The following is a 25,210-nucleotide window of genomic DNA, read 5'->3' on the forward strand; positions in this document are numbered from 1 at the left end:
AAACTTTCAGCACTCCAGACAATTTTAGCAGATAAACTGAAAATGTTGCTTCCAATAATATAAAAAAAATCACTGCTTGGTCTATCAGGCTTCCCACCTCACTTGTTTCAAACGGGCTTGCACTCACCAAAAACCCCACTGATGTCCATGCGCTTTTTCTCACACCACAAATATGTTTTTCAAACAAATTTTTCCGTCCATCCCTAATCTCATTCGTTTCACCATATTTTCCTGCGATACTTTCACCTGCCGCAACGCTTTCCCATCATATAAATGTCATGAATTGGCTTGCAACTTTTATAAAATCTGTCAACGCATATTTATAAAAAGCTGGCGCACAAGGCAGGGTTGCAATTGCATGACGGCATATGCAGATTTCCCGCACACTGCGACTGAATTTTGTTTTTGCAGCTGCTGTTCTCAAAGAAATAATGCAATAATATCGCGTATGATGTCAGCGACTGCATATAGCACCCTTTACATATTTTCGTTAATTCAAAAACTTTAAAGTTTTTGTATTTTTGACAGTGATTTTCCGCTTTTGCTGTACTGTACGGGACTGTACTGTTGCTATGTCTACCTTTTTGTTGCAGTGCGTTGAGTTACTGTCAGCTGCAGCTTACTTTGGTTACCTTCAAATTCAGCGTCGCGTGTCGTTAACTTTTGCTTGCAACTGTCTTGTGTTGCAAGGAAATTGAGTTGTCATAATTTTTCTGGTGAGCTTCTGGCACCTGCCGGGGTGTGTAGTTGACTTTGAAGCAAACTTACTTCTTTGTGATTTTCAAAGCTTTTTATTTATAATTATATTATAATTTGGAGATTATCATTTAAATGCTGATTAAATTATAAAAATCATGAAAATCTGTGGCGTTGACGATTTTCGAAAAGTTAACACATTAACTCTCAGTTATTATATTTTTTTATAGTAGGGGGAAGCATCGAAAGCCTGAATGCAGAACTTCAAGCGAAGCGAGAGCAATAAAGAGTACATACTTGCTAAAAGCCTTCAAAGCACTCTGAACATGTCGGACAATTATGACCAAAGTCGTGCTGGAATCTGTACAGGTAGCTTCTAAGGCACCCATGTCCACTTAGTATTTGAGTTAGGTGGTACTCTAGGTACCCATGTCGCCAGTCTATCCACCAATGAATGTCCGGCATCAGTCTGTGGGTCCACCTTACTTGAGGTTTGCCTCCGCTGCTTTTACTATCTCTTCACTTTTGACTCCTATAGATGGCTCTGATAACTTGAAACCAGCTCGAATTCATCACCCTGAATGTCAATGGGCATCATAGTGGCTATTACTTCAGCAGCCTCACTTGATATTGTTAGGAAAACAGTAATAACTCTTAATGCTGACAGCCTGTGCATAGTGCTTATTTATTTGGCATTTAGTATGCTTTAATGCCTAGCGCCTGGATCCATATTGGAGCCTCGTATAACACAACCAATCTCATTAACTTTGCGAGTTAAAATCACCGGCTCAAACGCCCGCAAACTTTTGTTTGTCATCATTCTTCATAAGGCGTTTAGGATTTTATTCGATCTACCTGCAGTGCATTCCAGGTAATACTTTAGTTCGAGTCTTCAGTCTATTTTTAATACTCCTAGGTCTTTAGTTGTGGCTGTAAATGAATCTCATACTCCCCTGTGGTGAAAGATATACTTTCCACCACTTTTATAGTACTTATGAGCAAGACTTCTGTCTTTTGCTCAGCCAATTCTAAGCTCCATTTGCTCATACCATTAATGCACTCATGGCATTTGCACCGCAGGTCATCTAGTTTTTTAGTCACTGCTCTATTTAGCATCCCATCATACATTAGGTTCCATAGAAGGGGGCCTAGAACGGAGCCTTGCGGCACGCCACTCGAAATAGAGTAGCTCTTTGGTGCCTTCATCGAATAATAGTCGCCTGTTTTCAAAATAACTCATTGCATTCAGCGTTCGTTGCATTACTCAAGCTTAATTACTCATATTTCATTTAATTGTCATCTGTCATGCTGACTGTCACAGCAAGCGTACTCATTTGACATTTTTAATGTCAAATATATCGGTCAAATGTATATGTCAAGTTATGAATGAGCTTAAAATTTCTTAATATATAAATATTAATATATCTTCCTCTCAGCTTCACTAACTGCTGTTGTCCAAAATTTCCTAGCTGTCATCTGTCACGAAAAAAAGTCTCACAAAAACTATTGTCTACTAAGAAAAATCCATAAACTGCTTATTACCTAAAGGGCATAACTAACTAAACATAACATTTTCACTGCTTCAAGCCTTGCATACAAGATACATAAAATGTTAAGAAAACCTAGGCAAGTCTATTCTTAATTTAGGTAGATAAATCTGCCTATGTTAACTTCTTTCCCCTAATTGCCGCACTAAAAAGTTTACTGCAAACTTCCTTTTCCGCTCCATGTTACCATCAACAGAGCAATGCAAAAACATATAAGTGCCGTTATGCACATTCAATTGCATACCAACTCAACGAAAAACTGTTAAACCTAGCATTTCTCCTGCTGTTAAAATTATTTCTATAACAGTCGCTACTTACATACAGAGCTGGTTGTGTCAACTACAGTGTCCGAAGGTATTTAACCTTTAAAAGTCAACAGGAAATGAGACGTTAACACACGTCAAGTTAAATGTTGCATAAATACATGAACATAACATAAGCAGTGCTGGCGCAACATATCCTTATGCATATATGCACAAAAAAATATAGATAAACTTAACGAAGATTTGCTGCGAGAGAGCGCGCCAATGCTCAGCAGCAAGCGCTCACAGCAAAGCAGCGTTAAACACAGAGCGCCCTGTGAGAGCACTGCACATGAGCGCCACTGTTTATATGCCGAGCGCGAGCATATGTTTTTTTACCGGCACATGCGCGCTGATGTTGACCACCCGCACAAGCTGCTGCGACATTAATATTTCCTAGCAGCAGCGCTAACTGCTGCGTTGACTACTCGCTATTGCCAACTAGTCGCTGTCGCTCCAATTGAGTAATTTGTGTTGCGACGCGCTGCTGAACGTTTGCTATGCAGTTTAGTATGCAGATTAGCTGCACAAGTTTACATTTTTTGAGCGCCAATGAGAGCGTGCGCATACGCACTATTTGCGCTGCAAGCGGCAAGCAATAGCAGAGCATTGAGTTGGAAAACAATGAGCGCGCGTACTACCAGTGCCGCCCTGGGGCCAAAACCGTATTAACGTTAGCTGCTTGTAAGCTTTGCTGCACAAAACATTGAGCGCGCATTTATTACGCGGAGCGCAAGTTTACTAACGAACGCTGCGCTGCGTTACTTTAACGAAGCGCGTATGCCTTGCAGTTGAGCGCTGCTAACAGCGTGCTGCAAAGTGTGGCATGCATACCTTTTAACACTTGCAGTCAACCAGCGCGCTCTCATTAGTGTGCTCGCAGCCGTAATGCGCGTATATATTCGTACATCCTAGTGTATCTTTGCAGCGCTTGCTGACTGCCACTTCCGCTTGGCGAAACTGTCAACCTTTCGTTAAATCTGCACAAATACGCATGCAAACACAGCAACTGCTATTGGCGCTAGTTGCGTGAGCGCGCTTTAATACTCTCGCATACAGCGCTCACTTGAAATCGTAGCGTTGAGAGCGCGCTCGCTCAATTGTGTATAACAGGCTCGTTAGCGCGCTCTGCCGCCGTCGTCGCCGTACGCTTTGACTCGCCTGCCTGCTGCTAGCTGGACTGGTTTGCCACTAGCGATACACACTCAAATTCAGTCTCTAAAGGTCGCTCGCTCTAATGAAATCGCTGGGAAATTACGTGCGGATACCGGACGGAATTAGCGCTTATTGTATATATTCGCCGTGCAATATCGTTAGCTCGTGTGCTGCTGCTGCACACACGACGCAGAAAAAATAGAAATTTTTCATGATTTTCGAGCAAAAGCAGTCGATATATACGCGCGTGTGCTGAAGTGGAAGAAAATAAGAAATTCCAGCTAGAAAATATTTTGTTGAAACGAAGCAACGAAAATTGTGCAAAGAAGCCGAAAATAAAGCAGCAAATTGGCAATAAAATATAGTGTGCGCGTTTAAGAGTTTGTGTGGCAAATCACTGAAATCGAATTTAGCTCTAAAAAAAATCAATGTGCAAACACTTGCAAACATAGTGAGTGCGCTGGTGGAAAATTGGAAAAATTCTGTGTTGTGATTTTGGGAAAAAATTTGTTAGCGAATTCGGTAGCACAAATCGTGGCTGTGAGGCTGTGCAAGCGGCAAGCAGCAGGCACGTCAGCGTTTACTGCCGGCAGCAGAACTCGCCAAAGGATTTAAGAAAATACTCACGCTCGCACCCACACGCACACAAACGAGCGTGTGTGTGTATGCAAACGAACGCGAAACTTTGTGATTTATCCCACCTACGCGCTGAGATTTGCAGATTTGTTTATTTGTTTATCAAATCGTCCAATGGGAGTGTTTAAGGCTCTCCGCTAAAAAGTGCGTTTTCTGCGCGCTGAATGGCAAATGGTTAGTTTTTATTAAATTTTTGGTTAATACAAATTTTTTTAAGTGATTTTGAGGAGGCGTAAATGTAATAAATAAAAAAAAGTATATAAAAAATCAATACTAAAGCATAGCGTAAGCGGATTGTAAATGAACGCCAATTGGCATATAATCGCTCGATTCAATTGCTGTTGAGCGGCTTTGCAAGAAAGTAGACTGAATTGGTTAGGCATAAATGCCTATTAATGCCTTTAAGAGTTGCCAAAAAATAAAAGGATTTATTTTCCGGACTGAAGAAAAACCAAAGTAAATGGAAAGCAAAGAAAAAGGTAGAGTAAATGAAAAGCAAAGAAAAAAAGTAAACCAAATGGCACACAAGAAAATATACATATATATAAATTGGGCAAACCCTGCAACGAAATCAATAACAGCGAAGACCGTAAAAATGAAAAGTCAAATACTTTAACTCAGCGCTTCAGTCGAAAGTAAACGCTTCGCCAGCGCAAAAGTTCTTCGAGCAAAAATTGCAATCGCTGAAGTAGAAATAAAACTTTGAGCCGCACGCAATTCAGACAAGCAAACGCCTAAAAAAAATTTGGCATTAAACGTGGCTAGGAAAAGCCTTTCGGCTGTGTGAAATTTATGAGCGAGGCGGTCAACGGGAAAAACGGATTTAATGCGTAAAGTAGCGAAAAAGACGCCAAAAGGCGGCAATTGCCGCAAAGCTGTTGTAAAAAATAGCTACAACAACATGCAAGCCCACAATATGTATGTGCGGCAACTTGGCTAAAGGCGCTTAAAATAAATTTTATTGCCAGCTTTCGGGTATTCAAGCATTAGACTTGTGGCAGCCAAAAAGCGGAAGACGCAGCTTATATGGAAAATAGAATGTTTAAAGCAGACTGATTTGCGAAATCTGGCCTAATTTGCTGTGAATAAAATAATGCAGGCCGGCAAATTGGAGAATAAAATTAAAATTTTATTAAAAAAAATGGAAAATTTTTATATTTTAACGAGATAAATGTACAATTTACCGTTATAATAAAAACAAGCAAAAGCCAAATACTGTGAAATATTGCAAAATAATTTGAAAATTAAAAAAAAAAAAAAAAAAAAAAAAAATAAAAAAAAAAAAAAAAAATAAAAAAAAAAATAAAAAAAATAATAAAAAAAAAAAATAATAAAAAATAATAAAAAAATAAAAAATAAATAAAAAAAAATATTAAAAAAATTAAAAATTAATGTCGAAAAAGGGCTAAGAGCTTTTTACAGAATAACTAAAAAATAAAATTTTAATGAAGAGGAAAAAAACTGGTCAATAACTTATGATTATATTTTTCTAAAAAAAAAAATAAATATCGTGAAAATTTCATGTAGCTTGGAAAAATTATAAAAAAACTGTGGTAACCTTTTGTTGTTGAAAGTTTGGAAAAATTGCAAATGAAAACGAAATTACACAAGTTTAAAATTTTTATTGGAAATTCTTATAAAAATTAATTTTTTAAAGTAAGAAGAAATCAAATATTTTCGGCTTCCGCTGACAGACATAACCAATATATAACCAAAACTCAAATTTTTTTTCAATATTACGTGTTTCTTTTATATGGTTTGTCTTTCGCCTGTTAACTTATGAAAATTGATGTTCCGTTTTTTTGCATTTTAGGTGACGATATGTATAAATATATATATACATATTAGAGCAGGTCGATTTTTTTTTATAAATTCGCTATACAGAGCATGTTCCTCGATTCATTTTGGACAACTTTGCCTAAGATACTGTGGTCTAAAACTGGTTTCAAGCCAATGATTTTTAAGACGAAATTCAAGAAATCTGAATAATCGGTTGTATGGGTTATACTTGTTCGATCGTGCCGATTCTGACAAATGATCAATATTATATCATAATACAAGTTCGTTTTAAATTTAATTAGGATAACTGAAAACCTGAAGCACAAATTTTAATGATCTCTAAAATAGCTTCTAGATTAATGTTTTCAGTAGCAAAAAGAAAATAAAGTCACTCAAGAAAAGTTATGGAATAAAATATTTAAATTTTTTCACATTGTATGAAACATTGCAAAAACGCTTCACAAGTTTTTATTTTTATTTTGCAACTAATAAATGGAATCTCAAATTTATTTTGAACAGTAAAAAAGATTTTTGAAGCAGAAATGCGTTTCACAAGTTCATTTTCGAAAATGAAAATTTTTTATTCAAAAACTGATATTGAATTGATGATTGAAAAAAAGATTTCCTAAAGCAGTTTTGCGTTTCACAAGTTCATTTTCGAAATTCGAAATTGTATGTTTACTAAAAAATTAACAACTTTTCGTAACTTCAAGCTTTTTTTTTTGACCGAAAACAAGATTTTTTAAAGCACAAATGCGTTTCACAAGTTCATTTTCGTAATTCGAAATTGTATATTTACTTACAAATTGATCACTTTTCGGAGCTTCAAACTTATTATGGGCAAGAAAAAGATTTCTTGAAGTGTCTATACGTTTCACAAGTTCATTTTCGAAAACCAAATTTTATATAGGTTTCACAAGTACATTTTCGAAAATCAAAACTGAATGTTATCTACAAATTAATCACTTTTCGAAACTTCGAAGTTAGTTTTTGACAGCAAACAAGATTGTTTGAAACAGTTCACAAGTTCATTTTCGAAAATCATATTTATATACATATTTACAAATTGATCACTTTTCGGAACTTAAAACTCGTTTTTGACAACAAACAACACTTCTTGAAGCAGCTATACGTTTCACAAGTTAATTTTCGAACATCAACATTTTATATTTAAAAAGTGAGCACTTTTCGGAACTTCAAACTTATTTTGAACAGAAAAGAACATTTTTGAAGCATATATTGGTTTCTCAAGTTCATTTTTGAAAATGAATTTTTTAAAGCAGCTATGCGTTTCACAAGTTCAACTTCGAAAATCTAAATTGTATATTTATTTACAAATCGACCATTTTTCAGAACTACAAACTTATTTTGGATAAGAAAATAGTTTTTTGAACCATATATACGTTTCACAAGTTCATTTTCGAATTAAAATTTTATATTTATTTCCAAAATGCATCACTTTTCGGAACTTCAGACTTATTTTTGATAGCACACAAGACTTCTTGAAGCAATTACAAACTTTTTTGATTTTAAGAAAATTTCAAAATCAACCTAAAGTGCAGCTACTTCATATTTTGAAGCCACATAAAATTTTCAAGCTTGAAAAATTTTGACGATATTCATTTTTTGAACGTGATTTTCGTTTACAGAATAATTATTCAGAGCAATGTATCGAATTTGAAACGAAGTTAAAAATAAAAAAAATTAAACTCGATATACCGTAATACCAGTGAGTGATTTCTAAACTACCACGCTATTGGTCAGCACACAATCAACGAAGAAAAGCAAAAATTTTTTTCAAATTTTCAAGTGCTAAAAATCTCTGAAATACAGTGTTCAAATCAAATGTTGTTATAACAAATAAAATTATAAGTTGAAGAAAAAACAGTGAAAAAGCAACAACGCAACAACGAAATTAAGAAAATAAAATTCCACAATGTGCAACCAAAAAAAATGTTAAAAGTCTGCGTTATTGCGCAAGCAAAAAATTTAACAACAAAACTTTACACCAAAAACTACAAATCAAATCAAACAAATTAAGCCATACCACACACCACATATACACTGACCACCCACCAACTTGCAGCGCGTACACCGTTGAACGGAAGCAACGGTTCCTTCTACTGTTTCTACTTCTTCGTCCCGCTGTTTATATAAAAAGCCATCAAAATTAAGTTCTCAAAGCAAAATCATCACGCATACCGTCACACCGAGAACATCTACGACGGTGGCACCGACACTGACGACGACGAATGCCCGTTGGAGTCCACCACGATGAATCCGTATGAATATGAAACGACACTGGACTGTCGCGATGTGGATACACGCGCCGGCGGTGGTGGCGGCGGCGGCCTCGGTGGCGGTGGTCTAAACGGTGGTACAGCTGTTGGTGGCATGATGAGTTTGCGTCACAATCCAACGTCGACACATTCACATCAAAATACGTTGCAACATCAGAATCAACAGAATTTACAATTGCAACAACAACAGCAACAACATCTGCAACAACAGCAATCACCATACGATTATGAGTATCAGCATTTGCCACATCGTGCTGGTGAATTGGCTGCAGCAGCGGCAGCGAACAACAGCGTTGCAGTGTCAACGGCACAGCGCAACACACACGGCAGACCAGGCAAGTTGATGACATTTTGCTATTTATATATTTTTTTTTTGGAAAGTCGTGTAAAATGTGCAAAGCTAACGGTTCAAGCCTGTAACTGCGCTGTTGGTCGCGGACTTTAGTGTCACTTGTCTACTGTTTTGGCTGTCTAGTTTTTGCTGAGTATATAAAAACTAAAACTTACCGCTCCAAATAGGGTTAGAACGCCGAAATACCAGTTATTGACCGGTTAAAATTCGGGTAAATTTTGGTTAGTAACCGGGTTAATTTCGGTTGACATCTGGGTTAATTCCGGTTAAAAGCTGGGTTAATTGTGGATAAAATCTGTGTGAACTCCGGTTAAAGCCTGGGTATATTTCATTTAAAATATCGGTTAATATCTGGGTTAATTCCGGTTAAAATCCAGGTCAATTCCGGCTGTCGTGAAAATTGTTAGTTTTTTCCTCGACAAAAATTAAGTTCATACTTGCAACACACGCATTAAATTCATACTTTTGCATAGTTTCTTGTTGCTACATATTATTAGTGAAGCATACTTTTAGGCGAAAATTGTATTGTACCCGAATTTCTCTAGTATTCTTAGAAATTTTGGAACTTTAGTGTTTAAATACCTTAAATAACGGCATATACTCTATATTATAGGTGTTTCTGCAAACCTAACTGTTCCAAGAAGACAACCAGTAAAAAACTTTATTTTAATAATATGCTCGTTTTAGCGCTTTAATAACTATTTTGCATCTAATTTTGCAATTATCTACAAAAATTTATTTTTTAAATTTGAAATTTATTTTTTCTCAAAATCTTCTCTTACTTTTCCACACTATATACTTTCCACATTTTTTGTTTTGATTTTTTTTAACACTCGTTGTATGTTCCCATAAAGTCTGCAACTAGCAAGCGTATGTAGCTAAAGTGTCTAATAAAATACGTACTGTCACGTAGACATACACACACACACCGGCAAGAACAGGTAAAAGATGCCTGTCTGCAGTAGATACGCGCTCTAACATGCACCATTCATAAGGCAGCAAGTGCTGCAGTAAGTATATATATATATACATACATACATATATACATAAGTCTTTGTATCTTTATATATACACTACCGTCTATGGTTTTAATCAGCGTTGATGTCGTTGATACCAACAACAACAATAACAATGTTTGGCTTTTACTATCGCCGCTGTTGTTACATAGTGTTGACCTCTTCACTTAATTGGCCTGTTGTGGCGGACACATGATTGCAACCACATAAATATGTACGCACACATACATACACTTAAAACATACGTAGCTACAACACTGTGCTGTTCACTGCACTGTGTCCTGCAATACTCCACTCTATTACCACTACATGCAGCAGCCCGTGTTGTACGTGTCCGCATGCCAACCTGTCTGCTTGTTCGTTCGGCACCTTTGTCGGACCCTCTCCATACTTGCATTGTTGTCCTTTTTTGCGCAGTCTTCAATTCTTCAAGTGGCCTTTGTTGACGCTTTTGTTTCATTTATATTTATTTATTTGCACCTTTTTCGGTGTTTGCTCGTTTGCGCTCGCTTTTGTTTGCCATTTAAGCAGGTATTTGGTTGTGTTGCAGCAACAAATCAAAATTAATAATAGTAATATGTGTTAATAAGGCACACTTGGCTTGGGTAGCGTGGCAGTGAACTTAGCAATGAGTGATGAAGCTTAAACACTTGCAAATTTATGACTCTTAAAGCGTTTAAAAATTGTTAAATTTTTCTTAAATTCGGCAAAGAAATATAAAAAAATTTGAAAAATATAAATGCCTTATATTTGCTTTAAAAAATTACATTTGAGTTCAAAATTTTATATTCTGCGTATTTTTCCATGCAATTTGTTGAATTTTCCTGCCACTTTTACTGTTATTTTAATATATTCAGCTGCCTTGAATTTAAATTTTTTGGCTTTCTGCTTTATTTTAAACTCAAAATAAGCATGCATTTTTAAACATTTGACGAAACATGAAAAATATTTTGAAAATTTATAATAGTTTTCACATATTGTTGTGCTATTTCAATGACATATTCATGCTACATATATTAGCTATGAATGTGAGTTCTTCTACATAAGTATAAATATATACAAATATGAATGTACATATGTATTTGCAAGTCATAAAAATTTTACTTTTAATTTTAATGTGTTTGTGCTAACGAATAACCGCTTTATTAAGGCGTTCAAAAATTTAAAGCCTCATTTTGAATTATAGTGAAACTTTAATTTTGGCTTTTTTGAAGTGATTACATAATTAAAATTAATAATTTTTAACAAGTAAGGAAGAGCTAAGATCGAATATAACCGAACATTTCATACTCTTGCAACTTGCAACTATTAAAGACGGGTTAATACATTCAGCTACATAAGGCTTGTTAGTTATATGGAGTTTAGGATAAGATTTCAACCAATTTTATTCATTCTAGGCACAAAAATGTAACCTTATTTGAAAAACACGCTCTCTCAATGTTATTGTCACTTATTGGCCGATATATGTGGTATAAAGTCACCAAGAAGTTGGAAAATCTTTATATTAGGTATATGGCGACTTAGGCAAGTATTGAGCCGATTCCAACCATTTTTGATACTCAGTGGTGCTATTATCTGGAAAGATTTCTCTCCAATTTTCAATTATATATCTCATACGCTGACCGTTATTTTCGGTCGAAAATCAGCTATTGATACTGGAGTCCCCATATTCGATACCCAGCGGCTTGGACAGTTTTGATTCCAATCATATAACTTCGCACCTTTTCAAACTTTTTTGCCAACAAATACTCTCTTTTAAAATAAAATAAATCTCTTTTGCCAAATTACAGTTATATATCTTTAGACAGAAAATCAAGGAAAAGAAATGAATTTCTGGAGCATTTTTAATATTTATTAAACTACTAGTGGATCCAGTCACGCGTTACTGTGGTATACATTTTAAACTATTATTCATATAATAAACTATTGAATAAAGTGAAAATTTTATTTCCTAATAAAGGCGAAAACGTTTTTGTCGGTATAAGAATCCAAAGGATTATACTTGAGGTTTAATTTTGAATTGGTTCATTCATGGTTCATTGGAAAAAATAACGAATTTAAGGCTGCTTTCTCTCTCTGGTTAGCAGCCTTTCTCTCCAGTTAGTAGAGTTGTTCGCTTAATATAGCGTCCTTATAATAGAGTTTTCAATGCATTTCTTTATTTATGAATTGTTTATACTATCCTATCTTCTAAGTTGGTTCGAACTGAACACGATGTGCTAAATTTTACTAAAATCGGTTCCGTAGTTTAGGAGTCCATCGCGGACAAACAGCGTGACACGTAATTTTTTATATATACAAATTAATATTTTTTGTAAATTTTTTCAAGAAAATAACAATATTTTCAAAATCAATAATATCAAAATAAATTCTTTGTGTATTTTAAACATTTATCACTCTAAACTTTCGAAGAAATTTAAATAATAAATAAGAAATTGAAAACAAAAAATATGTTTTTGTAAACATATGTTAAGGTCCTTCGTCTTTTTTGAAACTATTTTTATTTTTTAATTTATTAATTAAAAATTAAAATATTTCTCCGAAAAAAATTAAAATATTTATCCAAAAGAAATTTTAAATTTTTAAATTTATTTAAATTAAAAAAAAAATTATTTTCAAAAATTATTTTTTTAAATTTTCCGCCTTATAAAAGATCAATATTTCGCTTACTAATTTATACATTCGTGGAAGGAATTCCTGCTTGTTGTTATTATAAAGGCTACAAACATTCCTGAGTTAATTTCGAGGAAAGTTGCCGAGTTGACAGTTCTTGGCCGTATAAAACTCCGGTCCGTTCCGCTTACTTAGACCTGACTGTCCTGGGTACGATAATTTCGTTTGTTTAGGCCAAAAAAATATTCTTTCAAATAATTTTTTTGAACACTTATTTTTATTTTCAAAAAACAACATTAACAAAAATAAATTTAATAATATATATATTTTTTTAATATTTATTTTTATTTTCAAAAAATTTATTTCTTTTCTAATAATGAGTTTAATTTTCGAAAAATTAATTTTTTTTTATAATTATTTTTATTATCAAAAAATATTATTCAAATATTTAGCCTTATAACATTTAATAATTATTTTTTTTCAAAAATAATTTTTTTTAATAAATAATTTTTTCGATATCAAATTTTTTTAATAGTTTTTTTTATTTAAAAATATCTTTTTTTATGTTTATTTTTATTTTCAAATTTCTTTTAATATTTCGCCTTATAACATTTAATAATTAAATTTTTTCCAAACAAATTTTTTTTTGAAGTATTCTTTTATTTTAAAAAACAAATTTTTTTGAAATTTAAATTTTTTAGTTTTTTTGAAATTTTATTTTTATTATCAAAAATTTTTTTTAATATTTAACCTTTTAAAATTTAACAACTATTTTTTTCCAATTTCTTTTGAATAATTATTTTTATATTCAAAAATTATTTTTTATTATTATTTAAAAAATATGTTTTTTTATATTTACTTTTATTTTCAATTTTTTTCTAATATTTAGCCTTATAACATTTAATAATTAAATTTTTTCCAAAAATTTTTTTGTGGTTTTTTTTTATTTTAAAAAATTAATTTATTTTTCAAAAATTAAATTTTTAAATTTTTTTTGGAAATTATATTTTTATTATCAAATTTTTTTAATATTTAACCTTATAAAATTTAATAACTATTTTTTTCAAATTTTTTTTTAATAATTATTTTTATATTCAAACATTATTTTTTAAATATTTGACCTTTTTACAGTTAAGAATTTTTCCCTAAACTTTCAAGGAATTCGAAATCAATTTTTATGAGCCTAAAAAATTTTGTTTTATACAACTATTTTACTTCACTCAATATTGCTCACAAATTTTATCAAAACAATGTTTATTCATTTAATTTTTTTTTTTTTTTTTATCTCCGAAATCTAGCTTCATTCGCGCTCCCCTTCTATTTAATTTTTCCAACGCTTATCGCTATTAAATTTCATATTTCCACCTACAACAGCGCACACCACAACTCTGTGCCACAAACAACTGCCTGTATTTGCCTGCGTTGCATGTTGTCATTTGATACGCGTAGCGGCTGTATGCAATGTTGCATTACAAGCGAATGCATGAAAATATGAAAAAAGCAGCTGAAATAATATTTGCTAGCGCTGGCAGGCAGCGTGGCTCGTATTCAAGCGTAACTCCAAAACAATGTACATACATGAAATTTGAGAAAAATTAGTTGTAATTAGAAAGCCGAAATTTTTTAATGAATTATGGTTTGAAATTTTTTTTGTGAATAAGCAGAAAACTGGGCGTAAAAAAAATGTGTCATAAAGTGAGGAAATTTTATATTATTTAAAATTTTTATTATTAATATTTTTTCATTTTATTTTTTGAATTTTATCTCACAAATCACAATATTCTAGCATAAAAATCAATTGCGAAAAGTTTAGAAATATTTATTTGCATTTAAATTTCTTACAAAAAACCGCACGCTCATGCCTTAAGTACATTAAATTTAAGTGTATAACACACTAAATAATTTATTCATCAATAACTCGCACTACACATATTCAATATTTTATGCCGCAACACCCCACCGTTCGCTGCGCGCACGCAAACAACCCTACAGCCGCAAATCCCAACATTTCACACCCCTCGCACTAACTAATGCCAGCCCAGTACCCGCTTTGCGCTTAATTAAAAAGTCATCAGACCACTGACTCTTTCCTTCAAGAGTTTGACTGCGCTAAAAAGCTGGAAGTAGCGTGTGGAAGACGCGCTGAAAATTAGCCGAAAATCCGAGAATTTATGCTTATCTCACTTTTGTACAAATTTTGCGTTTTGCATAAATTAAAATACACAAAAGTCGATATACATATATAGTATATACAGGGACATAGAATTTAGCTTGCAGCAACCCTATGAATGCTAGAAAATGTATATGTTGCAAGCGCAAAACGCATGCCGCAACTCACCCCTGAGCGCGACTAGAAACAATGAAAGGCTCAAAGCATGATGAGTAGGAATGATGTACTACATGATGATGATGGTGAGGATGAATATGATGAGCTTGTGATGAATATGATGATGAGCTTGAGATGATGATGTTGCAGAGTGCTGCTCATAATGTTACCGAGTTTGATGAGCTTGCTAAGCTCGCAATCAAAAATCGCTTCCAATTCAGTAAATCTCAAATGCACAAAATGCTTTCGCTGCCCTTACGCAGTCAAGCGCCGGCTGGTGGGTGAAAAAATAGCAACTCCAAAAATAAATCCCAAAAAAAAAATTTTTTTTTTCATATTTTGCCTACACAATTAAGCCGCTCAAGGTCCAGCCGCGCTGTCAGGCGCTAAAGCTTGCTGTTTGTAGACTTATACGACCATTTGTGTATGTGTATGTGTGCATGAGTGTCTATTACTGAAAACTTTTGCTCGATTGAAAGAATTAGCCAGCTGAGCGCTTGATGATTGCCACCACGCTGAACTTTATGCACATAACGGTATATATACATACACAAACATAAAATTTTTTGCGCTTGCCTGCCGAAATTTTCGCTTACAGCCGCTTTTTGTGTTGTTGCTGTCATTGTTTTCGTACTTTAAATTGTGATTTTTCCAGTTGGTTGCACCGAGCGCGGCGCGGAATTTTTGAAAAGTAAAAAAAAAAAAAATATTAAATAACAAAAAGGTTCTAAAAAGTGGCAGCAGCCAGCAAACAATACTGGCTTTAGACTACACAACACAACACAGGCGCATTATATGGCAGACACACACATACACCGCGCGTCGCAGCCTGCATGAGCGCGCCACAGCACAATGTGCCTGATGTGAAAGTGTTGCAATGGCAAATGGGGAGAATGCGCCGAAAAGTCAAACATTGTCATTATCTGCTTTATTAATAATGCCGAATAAGAGCGCAGTTGCAGCTGCGGTGGTTGTGCGCAATGTGCAACATGCCGAAAGTAGGCTGTCGCTGTTAGCTGGCGCGGCGTGAATGGCGGTAGCAAGTTAATAGCTGAAAATTAACAGCATTTCTCAGGCGTTGAGCCGCGTAGATAGTGACAAGGTTCCAGACGACGCTGTAAAGTAGTGGTTTTTAATGAGCAATGTTGCATATATAGTTACTTGCCACAATTTACGTTGTCGCCTTACACGCGCAAATCTTTTATGTTTTCTTTTGCATTTTGCGTCTTGTACTTCTTTCATGCTTGCTTTCATACATATATTCATTCATATAGCCTACCTTGTATATACCTTTCAACTTTTCGTCTCACGCCGCCATATTTCAATGTCTGCTGCAGTCGCCGCTACTTCTTCTACAAACCATCGCGTAAGACGCAAAATCCTGTAAGATGTCTGCAATCGCCAGCGGCAAGTCGCTTACAACTCATTCCTTCGCGCGCATTGACAAATTTGTGCAAGCCGCCTCGCCGCGCAGTAGCTATGTGACAGCCACAGCCTCGCGCCACGCACAGCTCAGCTGTCTGACGACGCGCATTTCCATTTGCCATTTCGCCGAAAAATGAATATTCCATTCAACCTTCAGCGCGCTGCATTGAATCGATGTCGCTGATGGAGCTGCTTAACTAAAGACTCTTTCCCTTTATCCTGTGCGCTCGTTTGCTTAAGCCTTAAGGACAAATTTTTCAATTGTAGGAAAAGACACCCATTCATTATACCGGCGCTCTCTCTCTTTTCATACTTTTTATAGAATTTTCGCGCACAAAATGAAATATAAATTCGCTGCGCGGAAATCTGCACAAAAAAGATTGCAATTAACGAATCCACACAAGCTTCGTCTCTTGCACTGCACGCGCACGGCAGTCTTTTGTGATCTCGTTCGAATTGGCGTCTGAGAAAATGGAATTTAACCTGCTGTGCGCCTCAAGTAGTCACAGGACACAGGACGGTTGTGTGTATAAGTAGTGCATGGCTTGAATGATGGGATTTTCCTGCGCAATCAGCAACTCGTTTCCACTTTCCTTCACACATTTTCACTATGTTTTTGACCTTTTTCAATTTTGTTGTATTTGTTTTTTTGCATTTTTTGGATTCCTTATTTTGTGTTTCTTATTATAAACACACTGTTTACATATCAATGCACAGGCAGACACACACCAAGCGCACGTAATGCCTTGCAAGTGAAAGCAATCAGCTTTTTCTTTGACAGCCAAATTTGACAAGTCGGATTTTCGATATATATTGCCAACAAAAAGGACTTATGACAAGCCAACAGGCAACAAAAGCCTTTGGCAGTCTCAGCGTCAATCTGGCTACGAAGAAATGCTCATTGTTACGGCTAAACTGATTAGTTTGAAGTGTGTTCCTTTTCTTACCTTCTTTTGGATTTTCCAGTTTTTTTCTTTTTTTTGTTTGTTTTTTTGGTTTTCTGTGCGTACATCCCTTGCGCTCGGCTGTGCGGCTTCGCTACTGCCTACCTTTCATTTGCAGTTGTTGTTGTTACCCACTGATTGCATTGTTAAAGGAAATTAGGTTAGATTACATGGATTGTGTAGGTACTTTGAAGGTCCAATGCCGCTGTCGCTGCCACTGCTTACCTCTGCTTTTGCTTTTGAGGTTCAAGCACAAGCTGGTCAACACACGAAAAAAGAGTTATTACGCTGATCTCATTGATATGTCAGGGCATTTGAGTGAGTGAATCGACTTAAGAAGAACTTTTGAGCTCAGCTGTCAAAATATGCGCAAACAAATTGGAGTAAGCCGGCAATTCAGGTCAAAAACATTTTAAATTCCTTTAGTTAGCTGGTATTACGTAAACGTTTAGCTTGTATGTGGTTGTTGGGAGGAAATATTTTGAAGAATTGTATTGAGAAAGACATAAGAATTATAATTAAAGCTTTTGATTTTGATTTGATATCGGTCTTGAGCGATTGTTTGAAGAGTTAAAGGATTATCTTAGGAGGTTTATAAAAGTTATAGGATTAGAGGAATATTAACTTTTGTAGTTTTTTCAAATCCAAGCTTCATAATTTAGAGGAGATCTTTTCTCTATAAGTTTCCTAGAAACAAACCTAAAGTATTTGAAATGAGTTTTGACCGCCTTTTTTTTAAATATAGTCAGGCGCTAGAAGAGCACAGAACCAGTATTGCTTTGTGGGAGATTTTTACCTTTAACATGGGCACAATAGACCCGAGGTCGCGGTGCAATTCTCGCCTATTTAACTTATCTTCAACATAACTTTAGTATTGATGTTACTTCGTAAATTCTTCTGAATTTGAGTTAATATCTTTGATTTTGTAGGATTTTGATACACAGAACCAAACCTCCTTAAATCCCCTCACGGATCCGCCTCTGGCACAAACCTAGCCAAAGTGCTTTTATATAGTAAATAAATTTTTCTGTAGTTTTCAACGATTTAACCTCAAATATGGCACTCTGCTGCTTACAGGAGTAAATGCAACACTCATATAAGCTCAAATTTATATTTTGCTGTAGTTTTTCTTTTCTTTCAAAATATTTATTTTTTTTTCTGCTAGTAAAATAAATATTGAGTTAAAAATTATTAAACATGATATTTGATGAATTTTATTTGCAGTTTTCGAAACTAAAAAGTTTTCAAAACTTAAAAATTTTTGAAAATTTAAAAAAAATTTCAAAACTCAAAAAAATATCAAAACTTAATAAATATCAAAATATCAAAACTTTTTTTTTATTTCATTTTTTTAAAATTATTTTAAGTTAAATATTACAAAATATTAAAAATATTTCAAAAATATTTTTGATACTAATTATTAATAATGAGATTTGATTAAATTCATTTTTCGATACTTATAAATATGTTTTTTTATATTTATTGTATACCAAATATCGAAAATCGGTATGTAAAGCTGAAAACGTTTAATAAAAAAATACGCATTTATAATCTTACCTACATTTGCGAATACTAATTAATCTTATATGAATCATTTCTAAAGGAAAGTTTGCAAAATATTTTCAGAAAATTTTTGTTTTGAAATTTTTTTCTTTGAAATATTCTTTTGAAAATTTTATTGTAACTTTTTTTAAATTTCTGTTTTGAATTTTTTTTCGACATGTTTCTTTAAATTTTTTTTTAATTTTGTTTTTGAAAATACTTATTTTGAAATTTTTGTTTGAAAGTTTTATTAAATTTATTGTTTTCGAAACTTACAAAGTTGTTTATAAGTAATTGCAATTCAAATTTCGAAAACCGGAATCTATAGCTGAAATTGTTTATGAAAAAATACGCATTTCTAATCTTACCAACACTTTCGAACAATTTTTAATTAATCTTATATAGAGAATTTCTAAAAAAAAACTATTTTTTTGAAGAAATATTTCAGAAGTTTTTTCTGCTTTTTTGAAATATTTGTTTTAAATATTTTTTTGAAAAATTTTGTTTTAATTTTTTTAAATTTATGTTGAAAATATTTATTTTGAAATTTTTGTTTTAAAATTTTTAGTTTTTAATCTTTTTTTATTTTTTTTTTTTTGAAATTTTTTTCTGAAATTTTTATATTTTTAGTGTTTTGAGTTTTTTTTACATTCTTATTTTGAAAATTTGTAGCTTTAAAATTATTTTGTTTTTGTTTTAAATATTTTTTTGAAATTTTTTGCTTTAATTTGTTTTTAATATTAATTTTGAAATTTTTGTTTGAAAATTTTTATTTCGAATTTTTTTTCTGGAAATTTTTATTTTAAAATTTTACTTGGATTTTTTTCTCGAAATTTTTATTTTGAAATTTTTGGTTTGAAAATTTTTATTTTGAATTTTTTTTTGGAAAATTCGCATTTTAAAATTTTTGTTGCGCATTTTTTTGAACATTTTTATTTTGAAAATTTGTAGCTTGAAATTTGTGTTTGCATTTTTTTATAATTTTCTCTTTTTGTAATTTAATTTTTTTAATAAATTTTTTGAATGTCTTTAATTTCTCCCTCTTGTAAATTTAATTTCAAGTTTTTTTTTAATTTCTTTAAATTTTCTCTTTTATACCATATTTGGACTTGAAGTCAAAATCATGCAACTTAGCTTATATTCGAACCTCCAATACCACTATAAATAGTGAAACAGAACAAAAATTGCAACATTTAAATTTTTTTAAATTTTTTTTTATGATTTTTGAATATATTTTTCTTCTTCTAAATTTAAGTTTTTATTTTTGAAAACAATTTGTTTAATTTTCTTCTGCGCTATATTCGACATTCAAATCAAAAACGAGCAACCGAAAATCCTCAGCTAATAAATTAGCTTAAATTCAAGCCTCCAATACCGCTATAAGAAATGAAACAGATAAAAAAAGACGCTCACTCCCAAAACATGTACCAACTTAAAGCAATTGAAGCGTGAAAAACAACGAAAATAGGCAACTACAACTGGAAATTCGAATTGAAAGTAAGAAACGAAGCGACGCGGCGAACAAAATCGAGCAGCTGAACTTGAAATGCGCACCAAAGACAAAACATAGCTAGCTGACGCTGGAAAAAAGCAATAAATTCACAAACTCAATGCAATAAATTTGGCAAATACGCAACAACAACAAGGCGACGCGTACAGCAAACAGATAGCAATACGCCGAAATAAATGTATAAAGGAAGAGCACAAGTAACACTTAACAAAAGCACGGCACACGATAAAACGAAAGCCAGGGTCGCAATGTGTCAAACCAAAAACGCAAAAAACATTACACAAACAGCAACAAAGCGAAACTTCCTCAATAACCGCCGCTCAAAAGCGTACAAAAGTCGAAATAAAATAATAAAAACAGAAATTAAACACACACACACATATATACCAACAAATTATAAAAACAATAACAAGCTTGCCACTTTACAAAGGCGCAGCAATGAAAATTTGTTGCCAAAAAAGCAAAAACAAAAAATATAAAAATCTGGTTACGCTCGTAAATTTCAGCCAAAAACTCAAAGCATACGAGTGTACAATATAAAAGCACTTTGAAAATAAAATAAGCGCACAAATTTACAACATAAAAAGCGAGGCGCCCCCAACACCGCAGCGCCGCACCTGGAGCGCTGTACACGGCGCAACACTAAAGCCACAAGCCACACATTTGTTTGGCACTTTGGCGGCCAGCTAAATTAGACGGCAGCATGCGATTTTATTGTCGAGAAATGAGCGCAAAAAAACACAAAAACAAAGTAAAACAGGCAGCTTGAAAAAGAAGAAGCAGAGGTGGGGTATAAGCAGAAAAAGAAACAATTTATTGAAAGCAGCGCGCGTCATTATGTGGCGATATGCAAATACAATGCGCATACATACATATGTATATATAAATCTGTATATATGTATGTATGTGCACGCCTGGTTACCATACACTACACTCGCCATACAAAATATTGGCATGTGAGTCCATAAAAGTTTTGCGGTTGGCAGCCAAGCGAATATTACATCAATAAAAGTGAGAACGCAGCTATAAGAAAAAAGCAATTACAACAAAATGTGCGCGCAACATACATAAGTGGCAAGTACAGACATTTGAGTAAGTGCTGAGACTACCACAAAGCGGTGCGAAGAAATACAAGTGGCAAGTATGCGCTGAAGCTGCCACTTAACGGCGCGCACCTTTAAATATTCTGTAAATTTTGTAAAATCGCAAAGCATAATATTAAAAATCTACATGTGTACACTTGCAACACACAATATACACTTAACAACTGCCAACGTACACACCTCAGTCTTGTTGCAGCATGCGCGTTGCCCCAAATGGCTACCGTTTGGTGTGCAATTGGCAAAAATAACGGCAATAAGCACAGCTGCGTCTCGCATTTGGCTAACTTACGCACCAGCTGCCCTTGAGCAATGTGTTCGCGCCACTACAATGGCAGCAAGTAGGAGGTGGGCGCGCTGAAATTTCGTACACTCACAGTGTGTTGTGCGATTTTTAATACGCAACGCCACTTCACACCTCATAAAAGTCAGGCGGAGTGGCAATTGCTTGCGCGCAACGCTGAGCATCCGCTTTGCGCGCATGTTGCCACCTGCGTTGGCCCACCTAGTCGCTTCCTGTGTGCGTGCGTGTGTGTGTGGCAATATTTCGCCGCGCCATTTGCGTCACTTGTATTAGCTGCTTTGTTTAGTTTATATATTTCATTTCGTATTTGTTTATTTTCAGCGCTTTTATTTCAATTTGTATATCATTTTTGCATACCGCGCGTCGCTTGCGGCTGTCTGTACTCGCTTGCTGTAAAATTCATTTCACGGCGCGCATAATTCAGTACAATATAAATTTTACATTTTACTTGCTTGCGTACGAGCGCTTACTGCCAACACACACAATTACATGCAAGTAGACCCACACGCCAAGGTCACCTTCGCGCGCCCCTAAATTTCATGCGAACTCAGCGCCTTCAAACGCCGCCACAGCGCGTTTACCATTCGCAACGCCATTTCGTGGCTGCCACACGCCCCCCCGCAAGCAGTATCCACGCCCTCCATTTTTGGCATTTCGTTGTTTGCATATTGCGCGCGATTAGTTTACAACGCTAACGGCATTTGTTTTGTTATTTCAGCTTAATTTATGACCCATAATGCCAGCAATCGTTGCCACTTTTCGTTGCTGCCAGACCGCACTACTCAAAGCAATCATGCTGCACACACACCCTACACGCCCGCGCGTATAACTAACAACTTGCAACCAGCTGAAACATTCCGCCGCGTTACTGCTGCAATTAAATCATGAAAAGTTTTACAAAAAATTTTCCAATTTCCACGCTTACTTTGCAAATTCATGCGCTTGTTATTGCTTGCCGCGCGTCTTCGTCGGGCCGCCACTAAGTGCGCGCCCGCAAATTTTGTTGACTAACTTGGCTGCGAGCGTTGGCTGACTGACTGCATGATTTTCCGAACAACAACAACAATAATTTCGCTAACAATAACAGGAATTCTCTAAACTTTAATCGAAGCGAAGCGTTCATAAATAATTTCCGCTGCTATTTTTAGCGAATTCAATTGTGTGGGTTCTGTTTATTGCTTTTGCCTTGATTACCTTCTATGCATCAATGAAAGTGAGTCATTCATTACTTGCGCGCGGTGTCTTGTTTTCTTTTTCCAATTTTTATTAAACAATCTTCATTGAATTGCGGCAAGACGCTTCTTGGAAGTGCGCATTACAAGTGGGTGAGCTCATTGTTGTGGCATGCAATGGATTCGATTGATTGCATGATCAATAGTTGTGGCTGGCATTCATCACTTGGCTATTTTAGAGGAGCTTAATTTACGGTTTACTTATAGTATCTAATCTAATCAACTTACAAAAGCACTACTTGTTCCCTTTTTTGTAAGAGTAGCTGTTCAATATCACTTAGTACTTAATTTTTATTGATATTGAGTCCAAATTCTAAACCGAAGTCATGTACCAGTTTATTAATGCGCCAAATTATCTGTATTTCCTCGACAACTTATCTTCATAAATGGAAATATTAGATACTCTTAACTCGCTGTAATGTAGTTCTAACCTTTCGCCACCTATTCCACAAGTTCAGTTCACACACTCCAAAACTCCAAATTCTTAACCGAAGCTACGAACCAGTTCAGCTGGTGCGCCAAATCATATGTATTTCCTCGAAAACTCATCTCGAACACTCTTTATAAATGGTATTATTCGGCACTCTTAACTCGCTACATTATAGCGGTTCTAACCTTTCGCTACCTGTTTCACAAGTTCAGTTTACAGAATATTCGCCATTGAGCAAGTTTGAGCCTCCAAAACTCATTCCTTCGCAGAAGTTATCGCTTTGTGTTACAGAATATTCATCTCAGGGCAAGTTGAAGCCTCTCAAACTCAATACTTTATTTTAGCTAAAACTTTGAGTGAGTTTCCATGTCTAGTTTTACTAATTATGTAGTTATCTGTTTGCATTTTTTACTTTACTAGCGAGGGTTAGTTCTGGGTTTCGACCGGAATAGTTACCAAATGATGTTACTTACCTTATCTTTGATTATAAAATACTTAAAATTCTCCACCAATCGTTACAAATTGACTAAGCTTTGCTTTTCCTTCACATAACTGATATCTAACCTCTTGCTAACCGTTTCACAAGTTCAGTTTACAGAATATTCATCTCTGGACAAATTGGCACCTTCAAAACGGATGCCTTCGTAGAAGTTATAGCTTTGAGTATACTTTCGTGGATATTTTAATCAAATATTATACATTAATTCTAATTTTCCTCAGGAATAGTTGAAAAAGATGTTAGTTACCTTATCTATGATTATAAAATACTCAAACTTCTCCACCAAATATTGCAAATTGACTTAACTTTGCACTTCCCTCACAATAACATACTCAACAGACCTCAGGCTTGATTTTGACAATTGTGTCATTGCTGACAGATTTCAAATATACTCGTATATCAAAACGCTCTGTGGCAGATTGCTTGCAACTTAATTTACATAGTTGAGGCAGTGTGGAAGTATGAAGTATTCGAATATCTATATTAGCAGTTAAAAGGTATACGAATATAAGGCACACATGTGCCGTTGACATTTGTCAAATGCTTGCCATTTTTGGCCATGCCGCAGGTGTAAAAGAGAGAAAGTGTAAGAAGCCTTAAGCGCAAATAACTTAACTTAAAATTTTGCTAAACAATGATTTTTTTGCAAGATTGCGAGCGTCAGGCTTGCTTGTCAACCCATGTCAATTAGTTATGGTAACCACATGGATATATATAGAGTTATGTTTTGGGTATATATAGAGTGTACTACTCATTTGATTTTTTCTTGACAATAGCAAATTTGTTATGCAACAGCTAAAACGATACAACAAAAACATATTTACGCCGCCGGTCAACCGCTTAAGCCTTTGCGCACGTGATTTGCATACGAAACGCGCCATAAAACGAAATTAAAATGCGATAAAGCAAACTAGAAAATTTATGCTTTTGCATAAAATTATTTTTGCCATTGTTTATAGACTTTAAGTCACTTTTTTCGTTTGTTTTTGGCGACCAAGAACTCTTCATTAGATAATCGCTCTAATAAGTGTACACTACAAAAGCAATACGAAAGCAACTCCACGCTTAAATTTTTGTAAATATTTCAAAGCGGACCAAATCGCATCTACTTTGCACTAACGAAAATTCTGCATTTTCTTATTTTAATTGCTTTGAAAGAGCAATAAAATTACTATTTGGCGACAAGCGCCTGCGTCCACAAACTGCTTGAGTCCACACACTGCTTGGCGTTGGCGAGCGCACAATGTGACCATTGATATTTTTAGCTCCACAACGCTGACACTTTTATCGCAACGTTTTCGTTTAAATTTCTGTCATCGCTCTTCCTATCCCTTGGCCACAACTTTCATAGCTCTTTTATTATAACTCGCATGCTTGTCAAATAAAAATAAAGTTTCTTATCAAAAAATTGAAGTGCTCACTGAGGAATGACGGAAGTAGGATAATATATAATACGTAGCACTCGTAAGCGTGTATAAATCTACACATTTGAGTGGTTTTCT

At 34.4% G+C, this 25,210-nt stretch overlaps 1 protein-coding gene across 7 annotated transcripts in view; it reads left to right on the top strand.

Moving 5' to 3' along the window:
* Window positions 1-25,210, top strand: part of LOC126762930 (teneurin-m) — a 517,900-nt gene that overhangs the window by 104,487 nt on the left and 388,203 nt on the right. For 6 of the 7 annotated variants that reach the window (XM_050479981.1, XM_050479983.1, XM_050479982.1 and 3 more), the window contains exons 1-2: window positions 3,775-4,510; window positions 7,765-8,750. The exons of the other annotated variant lie outside the window; for it this stretch is intronic. In XM_050479981.1, coding sequence (XP_050335938.1) covers window positions 8,390-8,750 — 361 coding nt within the window. In that variant the 5' untranslated portion in view covers window positions 3,775-4,510; window positions 7,765-8,389. Of the gene's footprint in view, window positions 1-3,774; window positions 4,511-7,764; window positions 8,751-25,210 lie in introns of those variants that run through there. 7 annotated transcript variants of the gene reach the window in all.

This window comes from Bactrocera neohumeralis, chromosome 6, assembly GCF_024586455.1.
Source record: "Bactrocera neohumeralis isolate Rockhampton chromosome 6, APGP_CSIRO_Bneo_wtdbg2-racon-allhic-juicebox.fasta_v2, whole genome shotgun sequence".
Classification (NCBI taxonomy): Eukaryota; Metazoa; Arthropoda; class Insecta; order Diptera; family Tephritidae; genus Bactrocera; species Bactrocera neohumeralis.